General features: G+C 39.8%; 2 protein-coding genes across 2 annotated transcripts in view; both read right to left on the bottom strand.

Annotated features, from left to right (window-relative positions):
* Window positions 1-936: 936 nt before the first annotated feature.
* The window catches only part of LOC124150329 (immune-associated nucleotide-binding protein 9-like), a 30,872-nt gene continuing 6,727 nt past the window's right edge, over window positions 937-25,081 (bottom strand). The window contains exons 3-7 of the mRNA XM_048396614.1: window positions 13,721-13,768; window positions 9,873-9,920; window positions 7,960-8,007; window positions 3,232-3,288; window positions 937-3,109 (exon numbers count right to left, since the gene is read on the bottom strand). Coding sequence (XP_048252571.1) covers window positions 1,758-3,109; window positions 3,232-3,288; window positions 7,960-8,007; window positions 9,873-9,920; window positions 13,721-13,768 — 1,553 coding nt within the window. The 3' untranslated portion in view covers window positions 937-1,757. The remainder of the gene's footprint in view (window positions 3,110-3,231; window positions 3,289-7,959; window positions 8,008-9,872; window positions 9,921-13,720; window positions 13,769-25,081) is intronic.
* Window positions 4,398-5,384, bottom strand: LOC125380869 (vicilin-like seed storage protein At2g18540). The gene has a single exon (XM_048396617.1). It carries the CDS (start codon window positions 5,236-5,238, stop codon window positions 4,717-4,719), a length of 522 nt encoding a protein of 173 aa, XP_048252574.1. The 5' UTR covers window positions 5,239-5,384; the 3' UTR covers window positions 4,398-4,716.

Here is a 25,081-nt window from a genome sequence, read left to right as displayed (position 1 = left end):
TTGTGTTGTGGAGTGGAATGTGGTGGAGTGTAAAGTGTTGTGTCGTGAAGTAGTGTTTTTATTCGTGAAGTACAGTGTGTTCTGTTGTGAAGTGCAGTGTGTTCTGTCGTGAAGTGCAGTGTGTTCTGTCGTGAAGTGCAATGTGTTGTGTGGTGGAGTGCAATGTGTTGTGTTGTGAAGAACAATGTGCTGTGTGGTGAAGTACGTAGTGTTGTCTGGTGAAGTAGAATGACTTGAGTGAGGCGCATAACAATGTGTTGTGGGGAAAAGTGCAATGTGTTGTCTTGTGAAGTACAATGTGTTGTGTGGTTAAATACAATGTGTTGTTTGTGGTGAAGTACGATGTGGTTTGTGGTTAAGTACAATATGCTGTATCGTGAATTACAATGTGTTGTTTGGTGAAGTACAATGTGTTGTCTTGTGAAGTGCAATGTGTTGTGTGACGAAGTGCAGTGTGTTGTCTTGTGAAGTACAGTGTGTTGCGGGTGATGAAGTACACTGTGTAAGTACAATATGTTGTATTGTGAATTACAATGTGTTGTGTTGTGAAATACAAAGTGTTGTGTGGTGAAGTACAATCGGGCGTTTTTGTTTATTTACAATTTGTATTTCAGGTTCAACACATAACGTGACGAAGACAGTAGATACTTTACATCGTCGTTGAACCCCACGAGTAGGTGTTTGGTGGTAACAGATTAAGTTTAGGTGAAATGGGGTTTAACGTCGCGTCTTAGATTATATTGCACTGATATAGCGACGTATGTGGTTCTGCTTATACTAGTCCGGACTAATGCCGGTTTTATAGTGCTAGCCCACTGACATACCATGCCGCAGTTTAACATGAATGCCCCACTCAGACACAGTCTACTGACTCCGAGCCGACCAGCCCTTGTTTTAAACCCTCGAGCACCAGGCAGGGTAACAACAAGTACCATTTGTTAACGTATTTTGGTATGACGCGGCCGAGGCTCGAACCCATAGGACAACATAGACGGTTCTAGAATATTAAACATATCACAGACATATAGATTGAAGAGAGAGATTTTAGACTGTTAAACAAGATTTATTTAGTACTAGTGATTGTTACAAAACCAAGAACATAAGTAACTAAAATACACTGCAGTATCACAAACTACCAAAATAGTGATTAGACGAATATTTAGATTATCATAAGTGTTATTATTACCCATTGTGTTAGAAATAACCGAGTTAATAAAAATTGTATGTGCAATATAGTCCAAATATCTCTTCACGCGCACCATTGTATTGTTTGAGTCATCCCTACGCCATCTTTGCCGTCATTCGAATGCTATTCTGACGTCATGTCGGAAGGACGTCTCACTAGAAACAACATCATAGCTGCAGATGGCTGACATCATTCGACAATCGTGTTTTTTTAAGGCGGCGGTTGTGATCAGTGCAAAGGAAGCTCAAAACGATTAAGAAATAATGGGTATTAAATAAATTATCACACTTGCAAGTGCGTCATACTGATTGTAGGAAACTCGTGAAAGAATTCATGTGTTAACCCCACTGTCGCTCATAAAATACAAGAATTCAGATACTTGTTTCGTAAAATCAGTAAAATCTCTATATATAATGGAGCAGTTCTGATTTTTAACATAAACACTCATTATACTTGATATTCTAAAGGCGTGTTTACCTGCAAATGCTGTCTTTATCCTACTTACAACATCATTCAACAATATGCAAGTTTACCATTCATTCTCGTTCTTAAGCAAATTCATAAGACACCTTTACAGGAACCCCAAAGAGCTAGCAACTTTCTTTATGCCGCCCTTGAGTTTTGCAAATATGCCCGACCCATCATCCTTTGCCTCATCCCTTGCCATGCCTCTGGCTACCTCCTCCAGCCTACGGGCTTTTGATTCCCTCTCAGCCCTCATATCATCCTGCATCTTTTCAAGCTCAGACTGTTTTTTCTTCTGAAGCTGCATCACCTCCTCTCTATGTTCCCCTTCACGTTTTCTATTCTCCTTCTCCAATCTCATAATTTCAGCATCCCTCTCCCTTCTTTCGACTTCAATTCTCTCCATGGTCTCATTCAATTCCTCCTCCCTTCTTCGTCTGTCTTCTTCCATTCTATACATCATTTTTAACATCGCCTCATCCCTGTCTTTCTCTCCTTTCTCCATTTCTTTCCTCCTCTCATCCTCATACTTTATCCTGTCAACTTCTATCTGCTTCCTCTCCCGATCAGCCTTCGCAAGTTTATTCTGCAGCTCATTCACAGCTCCCTGGTACCTTGTCTTGTCATCTAAGCCTTTCCGTTCCATCGCCTGTAGCTGTGTCTTAAGTTCAGTCATCTTCTCATCCTGACTTTGCGTCATCTCATCATACTTGACCATGATGCTCTGTTCTATCATCTCCCGCTCTGCCTGCTGCTGTTCCTCCAGTTTCTTCTTCAGTTCCTGTTCTCGTTCTTTCATCAGTGATTCGGCTTTACGATACATTTCAGTTGTGTAACATCGTCCACCATTGGACGACACCAGCCTATCAATCCCCTGGAGGAAATGCTTCACCCATTCTTCTTTCTCAATGTCAGACATGAAGTTGTTGAGAGCATAGTAACGACCTTTACAGTCAGCAATCAGTTTCCTCAGAGGACCAGGGCTATCCTGGATAAAGGTCTCAATGGTCATCCCATGCTGGTCCAGGTCATCTTTTCCCGTGAAAACAACAACGAGGTAGTTCAAAACGTCTTTCCCAAAGACCTTCATGAAATACTGGACAGTCTGTTGTTCTTCCTCTGTAAAACGGTTCAGTCTGGTAACCAGGACAATAGAGTGAAGTCCAGGAGAGGTCATCGCCACACACTTCATGATTTCTCTAGACGACATTTCGTTTGTCATTCCTGTGTCAAACAATCCAGGAGTGTCCACAATCTGAATATGTCGATCGAACCTTCTCACCATCTCCTGTTGACACTCTTTGGTTATAGATGCACCGCAGAGTTTCGACACGAACGCCTGAGTTCCAGCCAGTGTGTTTCCTGTGGCACTCTTTCCAGATCCAGTCTTCCCAATTAAAACTATCCTCGTCTCATCCTTCACAAAACTCCTCCCGGCATAAAGACTCTCAAGAAATGCTGAAAACATTCAAATACAATTTGTAGTTTTCTCAACATATTTTATTATAAAGTTATTTGCTGTAGTTGACATGGGGAAGAAAGACCGCAGGTGAATATCAGAAATACGTGGATTAACAAACCTTCATTGTGAGGCTTCGATTCCTCTCTATGTCCTGGTACTAGGTCTCTCCAAGGATCTGCAATGGCAACATGTTCTGGTAGAAAGGTTGTTAATAATCTTACCTTCTCTTTCGTAAATAATCACCAAACATTTGAAACAGTTGTAACTATAGACAAAAGGAATTTCTTTATAATCGAGATTGGTTATAGTCTTGCTTTGGTGTTTTACATTTGGTGGGCTTGTGGGCAGCCTCTTCTAACTTATTTCTAACTCCAGTCTAAGTTGTTGAGAGCATAAGAAAACACTGATATATCTACAAGGATCTTAAATGGGAACACATTGTGATAAAATAATTGCAATGAACTTAACGTTTCTTTCAGAAGTGAGTCACCAAGCATCAGTAGTGTTTGTAGACAGAAACTCTTGTCAAGTATTACCAGGATGCATCATAGAGAATCCATACCCTTACTTTCCTCACCCTTGTTATGTAGTAGACAGGATTCCGATTAATGTCAAAGATGCACATGTATAATGGGTATGTTGTATGGAAGAACATAAGACAATAAACCATATTCCTTTGAAGCATCTACGAAATGGATAGCAACAGCTCAGACAATTCCTTCGTTGAGACCAGTTTCTTTGCTAAAAGTGCGGCGTAAATCCCACCTCACTCACTTGTCAAGAGCACCATGCATTGTCTCTGGTCAACCTCGTTAAGTTCTACACGTCGTTCATTTCCAGTAGAAGTTCAGGTGGGGCAAATTTATTTATAGTTATGTTCGAGATAGAAATAGGATTTTACGTTTATAAACACAAACACAAATTGAAATATGTTTATTTGTGTGTTTATCGCCGCACTCAGCAATATTCCAGCTGTATGACGGCAGTCTGTAAGTCATCGAGTCTGGACCAGACAATGCAGTGATTGATATTGTGATCGACTTTCCACGCCGTCAGGTACGATGAAGCTCTATGAACAAAGTCATCGATCCTGACCATCCAATCCATTTGGTCGCCTCTTACGACCAGCACAGGTTGCTGGGATACCAGTTCTAAAACAGAATCCCCAGATGATGTAGTCAAATCGTATAAATAATTAGCATTATAGCTTCACAGACTGCTCATGAAATCATTAACATAAACACAAAACTGTAGACATACGAAATCAGTGACATAAATGAACCCAATAATGCAACACTTTATTATCAGATCCTATCAGGAAGCGGTAATCAGCTAGTGGGCGTGTACTACCTTCGAAAATTGCTTGTTCAGCCAATCAAATGGCATGGCATCCCTTGCAAGGTTTACATTTATTCAGTATTCCATAACCTGACCTGCATATGGCAAAAATGGGTTTAAACGCAAACTTATAAAACGGGAATAAAGAGTTAAAAATGAAAGGTAACAAAAGTAGTTGAGTTTATTAGTCTTATGTATACTGTGTGGGACTTGCGTTGGATACCAGCAAGAGGAGCGTCCACTGATGCAGATCAGAATGACATGTTCACATGATGGAACAGGATCTTCCACCTTCAGACCGTTTTCTTGCATTTTTCCTTGCCTGTTCATCAAGTTTTCGTTGAAAAATATCCTTTTGCTTTTTCTGTTCTTCTCTCATATTTGTAAGCTCCTTTTGTTTCTCTTTCTCAAGCTGCTTAAGTTCCAGCCTCTGTTTCTCTCTTTCTTTTTCCCTCTCAGCTTTCCTCAGCCTTGCATCTTCCTCCCGCTTCTTCCTTTCATTTTCAAGTAGATTCATCTTTTTCTCCATTTCAATTTCTCTCTTCTTTCTATCTTCCTCCATCTTGTCCATCATCATAATCATTGCCTTGTTCATGTCCTCCTCTTTCTTCTCCATCTCCTTCCCCCTCTCTTCCTCCCACTTCCTTCTATCAACCTCAATTTGCTTTCTCTCAGCTTCAGTTCTGTCAAGTTTTTGTTTCAGATGATCCACTGCCTGCTGATGCTCCTTTTGTTCCTCTTTGCCCGCCTCCTGCAACACCTGCAGGTGATTCTGCAGACCCTGCATCTTGATGTCCTGATCCTGCAACACGCCATCATACTTTTCCTTGATGCTGCGCACAACTGCTTCTTGTTCTTCTCTCTTCGCTTCCTCCAGCTTCCTCCTTTCTTCCTCCTCTCATTTCTTCACTATGGCTTCTGCCTTCTTGAACATAACAGTTGTGTAACATTTACCGCCATTGGATTGTACCATTTCGTCAATGTTGGCAATGAGTTGTTTTACAAATGCTTCCTTCTCCTCTTTTGACGCCCTGTTATTGAGAGTCATGTATCTGTTGTTGCATTCTGCCAGCACCCGCTGAAGCTCTGGTGGAGCCGTCTTCACATAGTTCTCCACGGTGGTCTCCTCTGCATCCAAGTCATCCTTGCCAGTGAAGATAACCATGAGGTAATCCTTCAGTCCCTCTCCAAACACCTTCTTGAAATAGTTTACAGTTTTGTTCTCTTCTTCTGTAAACCTCCCAATTTTGGTGACAAGAAACACAGCATGGATGCCCGGTGATGTCAGCAGCACACATCTCTTGATTTCCTTAGTTGTATCGGCCTTAGATGCGTTTGTATCAAACAACCCAGGGGTGTCCACGACCAGAATGTGTCTGTCAGATCTCTTGAACATGACTTCTTTACATCTGGCTGTAACGGAAGATCCGCTCAACTTGGACTCAAACGTCTTCTGCCCTGTGATAGTGTTACCCGTGGCACTCTTCCCAGACCCCGTCTTCCCTATCAGGACAATCCTCATTTCATCTCGGACAAAACTCCTCTTGCTGTAGAGTTCTTTTGCAAAACCTTAAATGATAAATACAAAGCATAAACGACAGTGACTAAACTGTCTCGAATATCAGCAACAGATTCCATCGAGTGTAACCGCTGTTACGTATGCATGGATTACATTCCGTTAAATCGTCCAGATATCCTTAACAATATATTACTCAACACTGTACAAATGCGAAGCTATAATTATGCAAAAGATAAAACATTAAGTTATGGATGTGTAGGACATTGGGCAGAGATGAGTGCAGTTAAGGTATAGATGTGTAGGACGTGGGGCAGAGATAAAAGACATTAAGGTATAGATGTGTAGGACGTGGACTAGAGATGAGTGAAGTTAAGGTATAGATCTGAAGGACGAAAGCTACAGATGAGAGAAGTTAAGGTACAGATGTGTAGGACATTGGGCAGAGATGAGTGCAGTTAAGGTATAGATGTGTAGTACGTGGGGCAGAGATAAAAGACATTCAGGTATAGATGTGTAGGACGTGGACTAGAGATGAGTGAAGTTAAGGTACAGATGTGTAGGACATTAAGCAGAGATGAGTGAAGTTAAGCTATAGATATGTAGTCCATTGAGCAGAGATGAGTGAAGTTAAGCTATAGATGTGTAGTCCATTGAGCAGAGATGAGTGAAGTTAAGATATAGATGTGTAGTCCATTGAGCAGAGATGAGTGAAGTTAAGCTATAGATATGTAGTCCATTGAGCAGAGATGAGTGAAGTTAAGATATAGATGTGTAGTCCATTGAGCAGAGATGAGTGAAGTTAAGCTATAGATATGTAGGACGTTGGCTAGAGATGAGTGAAGTTAAGATATAGATGTGTGGTCCATTGAGCAGAGATGAGTGAAGTTAAGCTATAGATATGTAGTCCATTGAGCAGAGATGAGTGAAGTTAAGATATAGATGTGTAGTCCATTGAGCAGAGATGAGTGAAGTTAAGCTAAAGATATGTAGGACGTTGGCTAGAGATGAGTGAAGTTAAGATATAGATGTGTAGTCCATTGAGCAGAGATGAGTGAAGTTAAGATATAGATGTGTAGTCCATTGAGCAGAGATGAGTGAAGTTAAGATATAGATGTGTAGGGCGTTGGTTAGAGATGAGTGAAGTAGGGGTATAGATGTGAAGGACGTTGGCTAGAGATGAGTGAAGTAAGGGTATGGATGTATAGGATGTGGGCTAGAGATGAGTGAAGTTAAGGTATAGATGTGAAGGACGTTGGCTAGAGATGAGTGAAGTAAGGGTATGGATGTATAGGATGTGGGCTAGAGATGAGTGAAGTTAAGGTATAGATCTGAAGGACGTGGGCTGCATATGTGTAAAGTTTAGGTATAGATGTATAGGACGTGGGCTAGAGATGAGTGAAGTTAAGGTATAGATCTGAAGGACGTAGGCTACAGATGAGAGAAGTTAAGGTATAGATGTGTAGGACGTACGCTACAGATGAGAGAAGTTAAGGTATAGATCTGAAGGACGTACGCTACTGATGAGAGAAGTTAAGGTATAGATGTGTAGGACGTGGGCTGCATATGTGTAAAGTTTAGGTATAGATGTGTAGGACGTGGACTAGAGATGAGTGAAGTTAAGGTATAGATCTGAAGGACGTACGCTACAGATGAGAGAAGTTAAGGTATAGATGTGTAGGACGTGGGCTGCATATGTGTAAAGTTTAGGTATAGATGTGTAGGACGTGGACTAGAGATGAGTGAAGTTAAGGTATAGATCTGAAGGACGAAGGCTACAGATGAGAGAAGTTAAGGTATAGATGTGTAGGACGTGGGCTGCATATGTGTAAAGTTTAGGTATAGATGTGTAGGACGTGGACTGCATATATGTAAAGTTTAGGTATAGATGTGTAGGACGTGTGCTAGAGATGAGGGAAGTTAATGTATAGATGTGAAGGGTGTAGGCTAGAGATGCGGTTGTCGGCATGGGATGCGTCAGGGAAGACTTACCGTCATCATAGTCGCTATCTTTGGACTCCAGTTCAAAATTCTCCATCTCTGAAATGAAGGAGTGTGAAAAACTCACCAAGAAGGAGGTGATTAAAGGCTTACTTATGTCAACATGTTTTTGATTTATTTAATGACTGAAAACTAACTAAAACATATATGGTAACACTGTCTGTAGAGTTCTTTTGCAAAACCTTAAATGATAAATACAAAGCATAAACGACAGTGACTAAACTGTCTAGAATATCAGCAACAGATTCCATCGAGTGTAACCGCTGTCACGTATGCATGGATTACATTCCGTTAAATCGTCCAGATATCCTTAACAATATATTACTCAACACTACAAATGTGAAGCTATAATTATGCAAAAGATAAAACGTTAAGGTATGGATGTGTAGGACGTGGGCCAGATATGAGTGACGATAAGGTATAGATGTGTAGGACATTGGGCAGAGATGAGTGCAGTTAAGGTATAGATGTGTAGGACGTGGGGCAGAGATAAAAGACATTCAGGTATAGATGTGTAGGACGTGGACTAGAGATGAGTGAAGTTAAGGTACAGATGTGTAGGACATTAAGCAGAGATGAGTGAAGTTAAGCTATAGATATGTAGTCCATTGAGCAGAGATGAGTGAAGTTAAGCTATAGATGTGTAGTCCATTGAGCAGAGATGAGTGAAGTTAAGATATAGATGTGTAGTCCATTGAGCAGAGATGAGTGAAGTTAAGCTATAGATATGTAGTCCATTGAGCAGAGATGAGTGAAGTTAAGATATAGATGTGTAGTCCATTGAGCAGAGATGAGTGAAGTTAAGCTATAGATATGTAGGACGTTGGCTAGAGATGAGTGAAGTTAAGATATAGATGTGTGGTCCATTGAGCAGAGATGAGTGAAGTTAAGCTATAGATATGTAGTCCATTGAGCAGAGATGAGTGAAGTTAAGCTAAAGATATGTAGGACGTTGGCTAGAGATGAGTGAAGTTAAGATATAGATGTGTAGTCCATTGAGCAGAGATGAGTGAAGTTAAGATATAGATGTGTAGTCCATTGAGCAGAGATGAGTGAAGTTAAGATATAGATGTGTAGGGCGTTGGTTAGAGATGAGTGAAGTAGGGGTATAGATGTGAAGGACGTTGGCTAGAGATGAGTGAAGTAAGGGTATGGATGTATAGGATGTGGGCTAGAGATGAGTGAAGTTAAGGTATAGATGTGAAGGACGTTGGCTAGAGATGAGTGAAGTAAGGGTATGGATGTATAGGATGTGGGCTAGAGATGAGTGAAGTTAAGGTATAGATCTGAAGGACGTGGGCTGCATATGTGTAAAGTTTAGGTATAGATGTATAGGACGTGGGCTAGAGATGAGTGAAGTTAAGGTATAGATCTGAAGGACGTACGCTACAGATGAGAGAAGTTAAGGTATAGATCTGAAGGACGTACGCTACAGATGAGAGAAGTTAAGGTATAGATGTGTAGGACGTGGGCTGCATATGTGTAAAGTTTAGGTATAGATGTGTAGGACGTGGACTAGAGATGAGTGAAGTTAAGGTATAGATCTGAAGGACGTACGCTACAGATGAGAGAAGTTAAGGTATAGATGTGTAGGACGTGGGCTGCATATGTGTAAAGTTTAGGTATAGATGTGTAGGACGTGGACTAGAGATGAGTGAAGTTAAGGTATAGATCTGAAGGACGAAGGCTACAGATGAGAGAAGTTAAGGTATAGATGTGTAGGACGTGGGCTGCATATGTGTAAAGTTTAGGTATAGATGTGTAGGACGTGGACTGCATATATGTAAAGTTTAGGTATAGATGTGTAGGACGTGTGCTAGAGATGAGGGAAGTTAATGTGTAGATGTGAAGGGTGTAGGCTAGAGATGCGGTTGTCGGCATGGGATGCGTCAGGGAAGACTTACCGTCATCATAGTCGCTATCTTTGGACTCCAGTTCAAAATTCTCCATCTCTGAAATGAAGGAGTGTGAAAAACTCACCAAGAAGGAGGTGATTAAAGGCTTACTTATGTCAACATGTTTTTGATTTATTTAATGACTGAAAACTAACTAAAACATATATGGTAACACTGTCTGTAGAGTTCTTTTGCAAAACCTTAAATGATAAATACAAAGCATAAACGACAGTGACTAAACTGTCTCGAATATCAGCAACAGATTCCATCGAGTGTAACCGCTGTCACGTATGCATGGATTACATTCCGTTAAATCGTCCAGATATCCTTAACAATATATTACTCAACACTACAAATGTGAAGCTATAATTATGCAAAAGATAAAACGTTAAGGTATGGATGTGTAGGACGTGGGCCAGATATGAGTGACGATAAGGTATAGATGTGTAGGACATTGGGCAGAGATGAGTGCAGTTAAGGTATAGATGTGTAGGACGTGGGGCAGAGATAAAAGACATTAAGGTATAGATGTGTAGGACGTGGACTAGAGATGAGTGAAGTTAAGGTATAGATCTGAAGGACGAAAGCTACAGATGAGAGAAGTTAAGGTATAGATGTGTAGGACATTGGGCAGAGATGAGTGCAGTTAAGGTATAGATGTGTAGGACGTGGGGCAGAGATAAAAGATATTAAGGTATAGATGTGTAGGACGTGGACTAGAGATGAGTGAAGTTAAGGTATAGATCTGAAGGACGAAAGCTACAGATGAGAGAAGTTAAGGTACAGATGTGTAGGACATTGGGCAGAGATGAGTGCAGTTAAGGTATAGATCTGAAGGACGTACGCTACAGATGAGAGAAGTTAAGGTATAGATGTGTAGGACGTGGGCTGCATATGTGTAAAGTTTAGGTATAGATGTGTAGGACGTGGGCTAGAGATGAGTGAAGTTAAGGTATAGATCTGAAGGACGAAGGCTACAGATGAGAGAAGTTAAGGTATAGATGTGTAGGACGTGGGGCAGAGATAAAAGACATGAAGGTATAGATGTGTAGGACGTGGGCTAGAGATGAGTGAAGTTAAGGTATAGATCTGAAGGACGAAGGCTACAGATGAGAGAAGTTAAGGTATAGATGTGTAGGACGTGGGCTGCATATGTGTAAAGTTTAGGTATAGATGTGTAGGACGTGGGCTAGAGATGAGTGAAGTTAAGGTATAGATCTGAAGGACGAAGGCTACAGATGAGAGAAGTTAAGGTATAGATGTGTAGGACGTGGGCTGCATATGTGTAAAGTTTAGGTATAGATGTGTAGGACGTGGGCTAGAGATGAGTGAAGTTAAGGTATAGATCTGAAGGACGTACGCTACAGATGAGAGAAGTTAAGGTATAGATGTGTAGGACGTGGGGCAGAGATAAAAGACATGAAGGTATAGATGTGTAGGACGTGGACTAGAGATGATTGAAGTTAAGGTATAGATCTGAAGGACGAAGGCTACAGATGAGAGAAGTTAAGGTATAGATCTGAAGGACGAAGGCTACAGATGAGAGAAGTTAAGGTATAGATGTGTAGGACGTGGGGCAGAGATAAAAGACATGAAGGTATAGATGTGTAGGACGTGGGCTAGAGATGAGTGAAGTTAAGGTATAGATCTGAAGGACGAAGGCTACAGATGAGAGAAGTTAAGGTATAGATGTGTAGGACGTGGGCTGCATATGTGTAAAGTTTAGGTATAGATGTGTAGGACGTGGGCTAGAGATGAGTGACGATAAGGTATAGATCTGAAGGACGTACGCTACAGATGAGAGAAGTTAAGGTATAGATGTGTAGGACGTGGGGCAGAGATAAAAGACATGAAGGTATAGATGTGTAGGACGTGGACTAGAGATGATTGAAGTTAAGGTATAGATCTGAAGGACGAAGGCTACAGATGAGAGAAGTTAAGGTATAGATGTGTAGGACGTGGGCTGCATATGTGTAAAGTTTAGGTATAGATGTGTAGGACGTGGACTGCATATGTGTAAAGTTTAGGTATAGATGTGTAGGACGTGTGCTAGAGATGAGTGCAGTTAAGGTATAGATGTGTAGGACATGGGGCAGAGATAAAAGACATTAAGGTATAGATGTGTAGGACGTGGACTAGAGATGAGTGAAGTTAAGGTATAGATCTGAAGGACGAAAGCTACAGATGAGAGAAGTTAAGGTATAGATGTGTAGGACGTGGACTAGAGATGATTGAAGTTAAGGTATAGATCTGAAGGACGAAGGCTACAGATGAGAGAAGTTAAGGTATAGATCTGAAGGACGAAGGCTACAGATGAGAGAAGTTAAGGTATAGATGTGTAGGACGTGGGGCAGAGATAAAAGACATGAAGGTATAGATGTGTAGGACGTGGGCTAGAGATGAGTGAAGTTAAGGTATAGATCTGAAGGACGAAGGCTACAGATGAGAGAAGTTAAGGTATAGATGTGTAGGACGTGGGCTGCATATGTGTAAAGTTTAGGTATAGATGTGTAGGACGTGGGCTAGAGATGAGTGAAGTTAAGGTATAGATCTGAAGGACGTACGCTACAGATGAGAGAAGTTAAGGTATAGATGTGTAGGACGTGGGGCAGAGATAAAAGACATGAAGGTATAGATGTGTAGGACGTGGACTAGAGATGATTGAAGTTAAGGTATAGATCTGAAGGACGAAGGCTACAGATGAGAGAAGTTAAGGTATAGATGTGTAGGACGTGGGCTGCATATGTGTAAAGTTTAGGTATAGATGTGTAGGACGTGGACTGCATATGTGTAAAGTTTAGGTATAGATGTGTAGGACGTGTGCTAGAGATGAGTGCAGTTAAGGTATAGATGTGTAGGACGTGGGGCAGAGATAAAAGACATTAAGGTATAGATGTGTAGGACGTGGACTAGAGATGAGTGAAGTTAAGGTATAGATCTGAAGGACGAAAGCTACAGATGAGAGAAGTTAAGGTATAGATGTGTAGGACATTGGGCAGAGATGAGTGCAGTTAAGGTATAGATGTGTAGGACGTGGGGCAGAGATAAAAGACATTAAGGTACAGATGTGTAGGACGTGGACTAGAGATGAGTGAAGTTAAGGTACAGATGTGTAGGACATTGAGCAGAGATGAGTGAAGTTAAGCTATAGATATGTAGTCCATTGAGCAGAGATGAGTGAAGTTAAGGTATAGATGTGTAGTCCATTGAGCAGAGATGAGTGAAGTTAAGTTATAGATATGTAGGACGTTGGCTAGAGATGAGTGAAGTTAAGATATAGATGTGTAGTCCATTGAGCAGAGATGAGTGAAGTTAAGATATTGATGTGTAGTCCATTGAGCAGAGATGAGTGAAGTTAAGATATAGATCTGAAGGACGTACGCTACAGATGAGAGAAGTTAAGGTATAGATGTGTAGGACGTGGGGCAGAGATAAAAGACATGAAGGTATAGATGTGTAGGACGTGGGCTAGAGATGAGTGAAGTTAAGGTATAGATCTGAAGGACGTACGCTACAGATGAGAGAAGTTAAGGTATAGATGTGTAGGACGTGGGGCAGAGATAAAAGACATGAAGGTATAGATGTGTAGGACGTGGACTAGAGATGATTGAAGTTAAGGTATAGATCTGAAGGACGAAGGCTACAGATGAGAGAAGTTAAGGTATAGATGTGTAGGACGTGGGCTGCATATGTGTAAAGTTTAGGTATAGATGTGTAGGACGTGGACTGCATATGTGTAAAGTTTAGGTATAGATGTGTAGGACGTGTGCTAGAGATGAGGGAAGTTAATGTATAGATGTGAAGGGTGTAGGCTAGAGATGCGGTTGTCGGCATGGGATGCGTCAGGGAAGACTTACCGTCATCATAGTCGCTATCTTTGGACTCCAGTTCAAAATTCTCCATCTCTGAAATGAAGGAGTGTGAAAAACTCACCAAGAAGGAAGTGATTAAAGGCTTTCTTATGTCAACATGTTTTTGATTTATTTAATGACTGAAAACTAACTAAAACATATATGGTAACACTGTGTCTTTTCGAGAACTACATACATACACCCTCCAGACATACATACACCCTCAACATATTATTTAACACCAACGTGATGTCTCTAAAGCCTATGAACCCCCCAGTTACTGAAATCATAGGTCAGGGTCAGGCTCAGTTGAAATAATAGGTCAGGGTCAAAGTCAGGTTATATCAAGGATCAAAGCAAAAGTCAGGTTATATCATGGGTCGGAGTCAAAGTCAGGTTATATCATGGGTCGGGTTTAAAGTAAGGTTATCTTATGGGTCAGAGCCAAAGTCAGGTTATATCATGGATCAAAGCCAAATTCAGGTTATATCATGGATCACAGGCAAAGTCGGTTTATATCATGTGTCGGGGCCAAAGTCAGGTTATATCATTGGTCGGGATCAAAGTCAGGTTGTATCCTGGGTCAGGGTCAGAATCAGGTTATATCCTCGGTCTGGGCCAAAGTCAGGTTATATCATGGGTCAGAGCAAAAGGTTAGGTTATATCATGGGTCGGCATCAAAGTCAGGTTATGTCATGGGTCGGGGTCAAAGTCAAGTTATATTCTGGGTCGGGGCCAAAGTCAGGTTATATCATGGGTCGGAGTCAAGGTCAGGTTATATCATGGGTCAGAGCCAAAGTCGGGTTATATCACGGGTCAGAGCCAATATCAGGTTATATCATGGGTCAGAGCAAAAAGTTAGGTTATATCATGGGTCGGCATCAAAGTCAGGTTATATCATGGGTCGGGGTCAAAGTGAAGTTATATTCTGGGTCGGGGCCAAAGTCAGGTTATATCATGGGACGGAGTCAAGGTCGGGTTATATCATGGGTCAGAGCCAATATCAGGTTATATCATGGGTCAGGGCAAAAAGTTAGGTTATATCATGGGTCAGAGCCAAAGTCAGGTGATATTGTGATGGCCATCACGAAGAATATATAAATATTAATATCTTTATTATAAAATATGAGAGTTATGACAGCTTGTAAAAATTAGAAATATTTCCTAAATATTTCCCTGTTGTATTTTTGATGGTTGTATGACAGTGCTCGAATTATATCATAATTATCCTGTGAACTGTAATTAGTTTTGCAGGTATATATCAGTATATTTTTGCCAACCTCGTTTTCACGTAATTCAATGTTTTGAATCCCGATTTGGTAAGAAATCTATCAGAGGATCATAGCATGCTTTTATAGAGCTTCATGGCACACTGTTATCTCGTAAAAATAATCATATGTCCATGCCATCATGTTACGCATATTGTTTAGGATGTGCCAGTACCTCATAAGCATCGATGTCAACAACGTGCCTGTCAAAACGATCTTGTTTACTTGTTTCAAGAGTTTTGCATTGACCGTAACTTTTGAAGAATTCATCGTTCTAAGCACACAGTTACGCAAATTAACAATCAGATACAGATTAATCATACTTTTGTTCTTCAACAAACAGATCACAATCACTTGGCAGCTTGATATTTATCCATATTTGTGCGAATTTGTGATCAGGGCTGAGCTATGTGTTTCGCCGACGCCCGCCATTTTAACTTTGTGACAGCTAGCCTAGGTCGCGATGAAGTTACTGAATTTGGCTAATGCTTAGCATTTGCATTATAAAGTTTATTTAATCTAATGAACTATGTCCAGAGGAACCCAGAATTGTATTTGATGATATGTCAAGACGTGTATTAAAGTTACTGTTAATTCTGACATCAGGAACTATGTAATCTTCGCTGATGTATTCATGCGCAGTATTTAGCGTCACTATTTATGAACATGTTTCTCATAAATATGACATCCAGTGCTTCTGTCAAAGTATACCAGTGGCCAATTTGTGTTATTAAACGTCTTATGCATCAGATAAATTAATTCCAATTGCCTCCTGACATTTGTAATCTTCCTCTTTGAATTGTCCATCATAATTCCCAGTCGATGTTCCTTGTTATTACGTCCTCTCGGCAGGCAGCAAGGACGTAGCTTCGACGTAGCAGGACGTAATTGTTTATCTTGTGATATTGGAAGGCAATTAGTGAATCAATTAGACAGAATTCATTGATTGGTATAAATACTCATTTTTATACCAAATTACCTCCTGAGATAGTTTGCCTTCCTCTTTATTTCAGTGATTTTACATTGTGAAAGTAGATCCCTCAAAGGAATAAGGACGTAAAGAGACGTAATTTCTCGCAATTTGATTGGTCAATAACAGACATGTGACCATTTTCTCACACCTATAAATACGATGAGATCCATTCTGGGTCATTCTGACTTTGGCAGTCTAAAGGTCAGTTTAAATCAAAGGGCAGATAATTCAGCCCAAAAGTTCCCCTTGTCCTTATGTAATCATTTCTATAAATAGACTGCATTTTTGAACACAGACACAAATTGCTATCTGAGTAACTGAAAAGTTATTCAGATAAAGAAGTCATCCATATATATATATTTATAGCAGTAAACTACCATTATAGTTACAGGCAATAATTATTTTGCCCTGACACTGGTCCTTACAAATAAACCTTAAAGCTCAGAGGGATCTACTTATTTGGAAGCATTGTGTTGTCCATATAAGGCATTGTTATACCCACATGAATAAAAACTAATTATTCATTGAAAAGAAGTGTTTTGACTCTCAGGTACATCCAGACTTCGAGGTTTATCAGAAGTTTGGGTCCGGGCCGCTACAATATCATGGATCAGAGCCAAATCAGGTTATATCATGCGTCAGAGTCAGGTTATATCCTGGGTCGGGGTCAAAGTCAGGTTATATCAAGGGTCAGGGTCAAAGTCAGGTTATAGCAAGGATCAAAGCCACAGCCAGGATTGTCATGGGTCGGTGCCAAAGTCATTTTATATCATGGGTCGGGGCCAAAGTCACGTTATATCCTGGGTCAGAGCCAAAGTCAGGTTATATCATGGGTCAAAGCCAAAGTAAGGTTATATCATGGGTCAGGGCCGAAATCAGGTTATATCATGGGTCAGAGCCAAAGTCAGGTTATATCATGGGTCGGCATCAAAGTCAGCTTATATCATGGGTCGGGGTCAAAGTTAGGTTATATCCTGGGTCAGAGCCAAAGTCAGGTTATATCAAGGATCAAAGCCAAAGTCTGGTTATATCATGCGTCAGAGTCAGAGTCAGGTTATATCCTGGGTCAGGGTCAAAGTCAAGTTATATCCTTGGTCAGGGTCAAAGTCAGGTTATAGCAAGGATCAAAGCCAAAGTCAGGTTATGTCATGGGTCGGTGCCAAAGTCAGGTTATATCATGGATCAAAGCCAAAGTCAGGTTATATCCTGGGTCAGGGTCAAAGTCAAGTTATATCCTTGGTCAGGGTCAAAGTCAGGTTATAGCAAGGATCAAAGCCAAAGTCATTTTATATCATGGGTCGGGGCCAAAGTCAGGTTATATCCTGGGTCAGAGCCAAAGTCAGGTTATATCATGGGTCAAAGCCAAAGTAAGGTTATATCATGGGTCAGGGTCAAAGTCAGGTTATATCATGGGTCAGGGTAAAAGTCAGGTTATATCATGGGTCCGGGTCAAAGTCAGGTTATAGCAAGGATCAAAGCCAAAGTCAGGTTATATCATGGGTCAGGGCCGAAATCAGGTTATATCATGGGTCAGAGCCAAAGTCAGGTTATATCATGGGTCGGCATCAAAGTCAGCTTATATCATGGGTCGGGGTCAAAGTTAGGTTATATCCTGGGTCAGAGCCAAAGTCAGGTTATATCAAGGATCAAAGCCAAAGTCTGGTTATATCATGCGTCAGAGTCAGAGTCAGGTTATATCCTGGGTCAGGGTCAAAGTCAAGTTATATCCTTGGTCAGGGTCAAAGTCAGGTTATAGCAAGGATCAAAGCCAAAGTCAGGTTATGTCATGGGTCGGTGCCAAAGTCAGGTTATATCATGGATCAAAGCCAAAGTCAGGTTATATCATGGGTCGGGGCCAAAGTCAGGTTATATCAAGGATCAAAGCCAACTTCAGGTTATATCATGGGTTGGGGTCAAAGTCAGGTTATATCATGGATCAAAGCCAAAGTCAGGTTATGTCATGGGTCGGGTCAAAGTCAGGTTATATCAAGGATCAAAGCCAAATTCAGGTTATATCATGGGTCGGGGCCAAAGTCAGGTTATATCATGGATCGGCATCAAAGTCAGGTTATATCATGGGTCGGGGTCAAAGTCAAGTTATATCATGGGTCGGGGCCAAAGTCAGGTTATATCATGGGTCGGAGTCAAGGTCAGGTTATATCATGGGTCAGAGCCAAAGTCGGGTTATATCATGGGTCAGAGCCAATATCAGGTTATATCATGGGTCAGAGCCAAAATAAGGCTATATCAAGGGTCAGAGCCAAAGTCGGGTTATATTATGGGTCAGAGCCAAAGTCAGGTGATATCATGGATCAGAGCCAAATCAGGTTATATCATGCGTCAGGGTCAGAGTCAGGTTATATCCTGGGTCGGGGCCAAAGTCAGGTTATATCATGTGTCAGGGTCAGAATCAGGTTATATCATGGGTCAAGGTCAAAGTCAGGTTATAGCAAGGATCAAAACCACAGCCAGGATTGTCATGGGTCGGTGCCAAAGTCATTTTATATCATGGGTCGGGGCCAAAGTCAGGTTATATCCTGGGTCAGAGCCAAAGTCAGGTTATATCGTGGGTCAGAGCCAAAGTCAGGTTATATCAAGGATCAAAGCCAAAGTCTGGTTATATCATGCGTCAGGGTCAGAGTCAGGTTATATCCTGGGTCAGGGTCAAAGTCAGGTTATTGACCTTTTTCACACTTCGCTACTTCCGGTTTGAAAGCAAGGCTTGGAGAGCAGAAGGTGAAGGCTGGATAATATCTGGTCTCCTTACCGATATAAATTTGAGTCTGGCCGTTCTGTTGTGATTTCAATTTAAAATATCCATGACCACCTGGTTACTCCCAGTGCAGTTTATGGTAGCTGAACAGACTTAATACAAATTCTACTGAAATCTTGTAAAAAATAATTCATTGTTTACACACCATTAAGCCAAACTATTTATTGTGAGTTTAAATAACTTTGCGGGTTGTATTTGAAGTCGAAATATTGACCTTTTGACCATATCTAGATATATGTCAGAAACTAACTAAATTGATATGTTGATATAATGTATCAAATTGTAACCTACCGAGAATTTACAATCGTAACAAATCCCAAGTTTGCATCAGTTGTGTATTTGATGTAAATTGTAATGGACTCAAATGCATTCCAATAGAATATTAGACCTCTAGATCTACTTGTGCTGTTGGGATTGTGAACAGTTGTTATTTTGATTGTCAATGTTGACAGATTAGATAGCATGAGGTATAATATTTCAACTGAATTATTACATAAAGGGTGTGTAAATATTTAAAGTAAAGTACAGTTTGATCTGCAATTTTGGTAACAATTAATATTTCTACCAAAATGATATTTACTTTACTGTACCAATTTAATCATGTCATGAAATGAACAAAAACCCAACTAATAATGTCCAGTAAATGTTCAATCTACATGTGATCTTTATATAATTTACAGAAACAGATAACTCTTTAACAGTTTGTATTCAAATATTTCAAACGCATAAATTGATATTGACATTACTAAAAACTTAAAGTATAAAAAGAATTATTTTTAATTCCCATGCGAATTGCAATCATAACTCATTTATTCCCTTTGTTTAATTGTGAAACCCATCTGGTTTTATGTCCACAAACATGTTTTGAAACTTTTAAAACAAAAAGATATTTTTGGGTACAAGCAATTGCCATGTATTATTGATTATTAATCATATCAATGTATATATAAGAATATAGTTGTGCTTACTGTGTCATTTTGCAATAATTATATTGTTATGATGTAATATTTTACTATTGTTAACAATCTTTAGAACTTTAGTTTATTTCAATCACGTCAAGTGGTGTGATCATTTTGATATTTTTTTATAATTCAATCAAAACGAGAAAAATAAAAAAATATAAATACATAGAAGAAATTTGTTTTCCTTGTCAAATAATGATGATAGCATGAATTTATCTCATGCTCCTTGTATAGCATGCTCCTTGTGAAAATTCATTCCATTTCTTCTTCGAATGTACCTTATATGATGATTTTAGGGAGACATTACTGACAGCTATCGATAATCTTGGAGGACAAAATACTCTACATAGTATTCTTTTTGGTGATTCAAACTTAGATGTTTTTCTGAATACAAAAATATTCTTGTCTGTACACAAATTTATAGAAACGACTAACAGATTCAGTAGCTAGCATATTATTGTTTCCAAACTGTTAATCATTAATATTGTTAAATCTATATTCAACACTAAAATGTATAATATTAGCATATGTATGAGATGCACACTGTCTTCACTTTCCAGCACATTGTACATATCCTTCATATGAGCACTGTATATATATTGCGCACTATGTTTCCACAATGGGAAACTTCATCTGTAAATTGTTCATTTTCATTATGCAATATTATGTATAACTGTATATAGGGAGAAGGCGGTAATAAGTGCTGCCCTTTGTCTTTTTGGACAATAAAATATGTTTAATAATATTTCATCTTGTGATCTGACAAAATTAATATTTTCAAGTCAAAATATCAACTTTAGTAAACCACATGAAGAGATAAATATTGCATTTGACAAAATAAATTCAAGTCTTATATTATCTTTGTGATCTTCATGACCTTACTCAGAAAACCATAGTGTCAATGAGGCAGACTGACTGTAGGTGTGATAAAACGTGATATTTCACCTGATTTTAATAAAAATCTTATTTTTTTTCACTCTAGCGAAAGTATGTTTTCAGCATGGTCATGATTAAATACATACCGGTAATACAAATATCAAAACGTGTTTCATTAAAACAAGAGTGAATTTCTGTGTGACATTGATATAAAGAGCTGTAGTACACTGTCATTAAATTGATGCATCTGTTGAGTTTACCCTTTACACAGAATATACTGTTTGAGTTTTCGACATATCAGATGAATTGATGCCTTCAAGATTGTTCTAAAGTACATGTAGCATGTAATGTTACACACTGTGGTTAATTTCCCTTAAACTTCTCTATTTCAGAAGAATGTTGTTTTCTAAATAAGCAATATTTTGAGAGAAGGTGAATATGCATTGTTTATAAAAAATGTTATTGAAGTAGGAATATTATTACAATATAATAGAATTATTCATTTCAGGCCAGCGAGTCAACACAATGAAGTACTAGTATCCGGTGACGGATGTCTGGAGGAGCTTTCTGCTGAAAGTAACACAATGGTTACAATGTGCGTCCTGTCAAAAGACGAGGAAGTGAAAAGCTATATTCATTCAATCAACAAATGTGGTTCCTGTCACATTTCTCTTAAATAGGACGAGGAACTGAAAAGCCTTATTCACTCACAAATCAACATGGCCAATATTTATCGGACACTGAAAAAGCACATTGTACCATTTGTTTACAAGCAAGAAAATTATTTTCTCCTGGAATTTAATAAAGGTGCTTTTGACTGACAAAGACACCCAGTCCATGTTAAGTTTTGAAAACTTATATTGTGAGAAATAAAGATATGAACATTTTGGTTTGTTTTTCTTTGTCAAATATGAGAAATCCAGATTGTTCCATCAACATAATTTGTACCGATACATATATTTTATCTTGGCTTGATTACCAATTGAAGTTGATTCCTTTTTATCTTTTGTTATTTTATCTGTACTCATATCTGATCAAGACATTTTCAAACTATTCAGGATAAATGTATTAGTAGCTTCCTTTTGATATACAATTACCTTTCATCATACAGGATTAGGTGAGGGTGTTCAAGAAGTTGGTAGTTGTATCAATTCTTATATTTCTTCAATTTCATGCATTATTTATATTTATCAATTTTTAGTTTCCTTTTAACTTATTTTAAACAGTTCACACATTATTACTTTTGTAGTGCACGGTGCAATCTCAATCGGCAATAATCAGTTAAGTAAGTGATGTTTGAAGAACAAGTAAAGTATCATCTGTCATTGTACACACTGAATAGGGTTATCGCTCCTTCTGAATATTTATTTTGACACACGAATTATTTTCATAATTAACATTGTAATATGTTAAAATGAAAATCATAGCAGAAAAAGTGTCTTTTGTCAACTGGACTCATGGCAAAACGATAGTGCGTTGTGCAGCAAACACCACTATGAAACGTGAAATAAACATCTTGATCTAGAGTTCGCCAAGCCACGCATTGACTGAGCAATTTTGCAAAAGTACACTGACGTGTTTCATATTATGCGGTTTATTTACGATAGAAAACTTCTGTCATTGAATGTACTGTCACATTGTACCTATATGCCGACCAGGTTATGATAAAACAATCTATTTCTGAAATACGTATCTCGAAATGCACCTTTCGATTCACTTCCGGGATCCTGACAGCAAAATGCTAATTCCAGTGTATAACAGGCATATTTTAGTTGGACCTCATGATTTAATGTGAAATATCTTCTGTATTATATACAGAGGATACCATTTTTTGTTTGTTTGAAATGTCCATCAGTGAAATGCACAACATGCTGTCTATTCCCTATGAGCTGATGCGACTCTCACTGCATGGAGCTATGCTCTCTAAGCCTCGTTTTTGATCCAAGATGTCGTAAGTGTGAAAAAGGTCAATAGCAAGGATCAAAGCCAAAGTCAGGTTATGTCATGGGTCGGTGCCAAATTCATTTTATATCATGGGTCGGGGCCAAAGTCAGGTTATATCATGGGTCAAAGCCAAAGTCAGGTTATATCATGGGTCAGAGCCAAAGTCAGGTTATCATGGGTTGGGGTCAAAGTCAGGTTATATCAAGGATCAAAGCCAAATTCAGGTGATATCATGGGTCGGGGCCAAAGTCAGGTTATATTAAGGATCAAAGCCAAAGTCAGGTTATGTCATGGGTCACAGCCAAAGTCGGTTTATATCATGTGTCAGGGCCAAAGTCAGGTTATATCATTGGTCGGGGTCAAAGTCAGGTTGTATCCTGGGTCAGGGTCAAAGTCAGGTTATATCATGGGTCAGAGCCAAAGTCAGGTTATATCATGGATCAGAGCCAAAGTCAGGTTATATCAAGGGTCAGGGTCAAAGTCAGGTTATATCATGGGTCCGGGTCAAAGTCAGGTTATAGCAAGGATCAAAGCCAAAGTCAGGTTATATCATGGGTCGGGGCCAAAGTCAGGTTATATCATGGGTCAGAGCCAAAGCCAGGTTATATCCTGGGTCGGCATCAAAGTCAGGTTATATCATGGGTCAGAGCCAAAGTTAGGTTATATCAGGGGTCGGCATTAAAGTCAGGTTATATCATGGGTCGGGGTCAAAGTCAAGTTATATTCTGGGTCGGGGCCAAAGTCAGGTTATATCATGGGACGGAGTCAAGGTCGGGTTATATTATGGGTCAGAGCCAAAGTCGGGTTATATCATGGGTCAGATCCAATATCAGGTTATATCATGGGTCAGAGCCAAAATCAGGCTATATCATGGGTCAGAGCCAAAGTCGGGTTATATCATGGGTCATGGACTCATGGCAAAACGATAGTGCGTTGTGCAGCAAACACCACTATGACACGTGAAATATACATCTTGATCTAGAGTTCGCCAAGCCACGCATTGACTGAGCAATTTTGCAAAAGTACACTGACGTGTTTCATATTATGCGGTTTATTTACGATAGAAAACTTCTGTCATTGAATGTACTGTCACATTGTACCTATATGCCGACGAGGTTATGATAAAACAATCTATTTCTGAAATACGTATCTCGAAATGCACCTTTCGATTCACTTCCGGGATCCTGACAGCAAAATGCTAATTCCAGTGTATAACAGGCATATTTTAGTTGGACCTCATGATTTAATGTGAAATATCTTCTGTATTATATACAGAGGATACCATTTTTTGTTTGTTTGAAATGTCCATCAGTGAAATGCACAACATGCTGTCTATTCCCTATGAGCTGATGCGACTCTCACTGCATGGAGCTATGCTCTCCAAGCCTCGTTTTCGATCCAAAATGGCGAAAGTGTGAAAAAGGTCAATAGCAAGGATCAAAGCCAAAGTCAGGTTATGTCATGGGTCGGTGCCAAAGTCATTTTATATCATGGGTCGGGGCCAAAGTCAGGTTATATCATGGGTCAAAGCCAAAGTCAGGTTATATCATGGGTCGGGGCCAAAGTCAGGTTATATCCTGGGTCAGAGCCAAGGTCAGGTTATATCCTGGGTCGGCATCAAAGTCAGCTGATATCATGGGTCGGAGTCAAAGTCAGGTTATATCATGGGTCGGGGTCAAAGTCAGTTTATATCAAGGATCAAAGCCAAAGTCGGGCTATATCATGGGTCGGGGCCAAAGTCAGGTTATATCCTGGGTCAGAGCCAAAATCAGGTTATATCCTGGGTCGGCATCAAAGTCAGCTGATATCATGGGTCGGGGTCAAAGTCAGGTTATATCATGGGTCGGGGTCAAAGTCAGTTTATATCAAGGATCAAAGCCAAAGTCGGGCTATATCATGGGTCGGGGCCAAAGTCAGGTTATATCCTGGGTCAGAGCCAAAATCAGGTTATATCCTGGGTCGGCATCAAAGTCAGCTGATATCATGGGTCGGGGTCAAAGTCAGGTTATATCATGGGTCGGGGTCAAAGTCAGTTTATATCAAGGATCAAAGCCAAAGTCGGGCTATATCATGGGTCGGGGCCAAAGTCAGGTTATATCCTGGGTCAGAGCCAAAGTCAGGTTATATCCTGGGTCAGAGCCAAAGTCAGGTTATTTCATGGGTCGGCATCAAAGTCAGGTTATATCCTGGGTCAGAGCCACAGGGTGAGACACATTGAGCTGGAGGTGAACAGTTGCCTGCATCTGACACTAAGAGTAACCTACATCTGACATGAAATTGTCTTCCTAAGGTCTGTTTAGTCAGACGTAGTATTGAGAGTTAGGTTGTCGCTTATTGACTGTTACGCACCTGTCCATCTTTTTTTTCTTTGAGGAGATATTCCTCTGTTCACATCTAATCTGTAATTCTAACCTTTAACCCACGAAAACAATTTCTGAAGTACGTGTATTTGTGGTAACGGGTTTTAGAAGTCGTTTTACTGCTATAACTAGTTACCTCAGCCTAACACTTCAGTGGCTATAAGCCACCAACACTATAGCAAGGCTGAGTTGCGAGGAGTCTGGACCATGC

Source organism: Haliotis rufescens, unplaced genomic scaffold, assembly GCF_023055435.1.
Source record: "Haliotis rufescens isolate VD_foot unplaced genomic scaffold, xgHalRufe1.0.p SCAF_159, whole genome shotgun sequence".
NCBI classification, from domain to species: Eukaryota; Metazoa; Mollusca; class Gastropoda; order Lepetellida; family Haliotidae; genus Haliotis; species Haliotis rufescens.
This window is presented reverse-complemented; position numbering and strand designations above follow the sequence as displayed.

Coding starts and splice junctions, on each gene's coding strand:
- LOC125380869 (XM_048396617.1), bottom strand. CDS start 5,238: ATGCAGGGTCTGCAGAATCACCTGCAGGTGTTGCAGGAGGCGGGCAAA.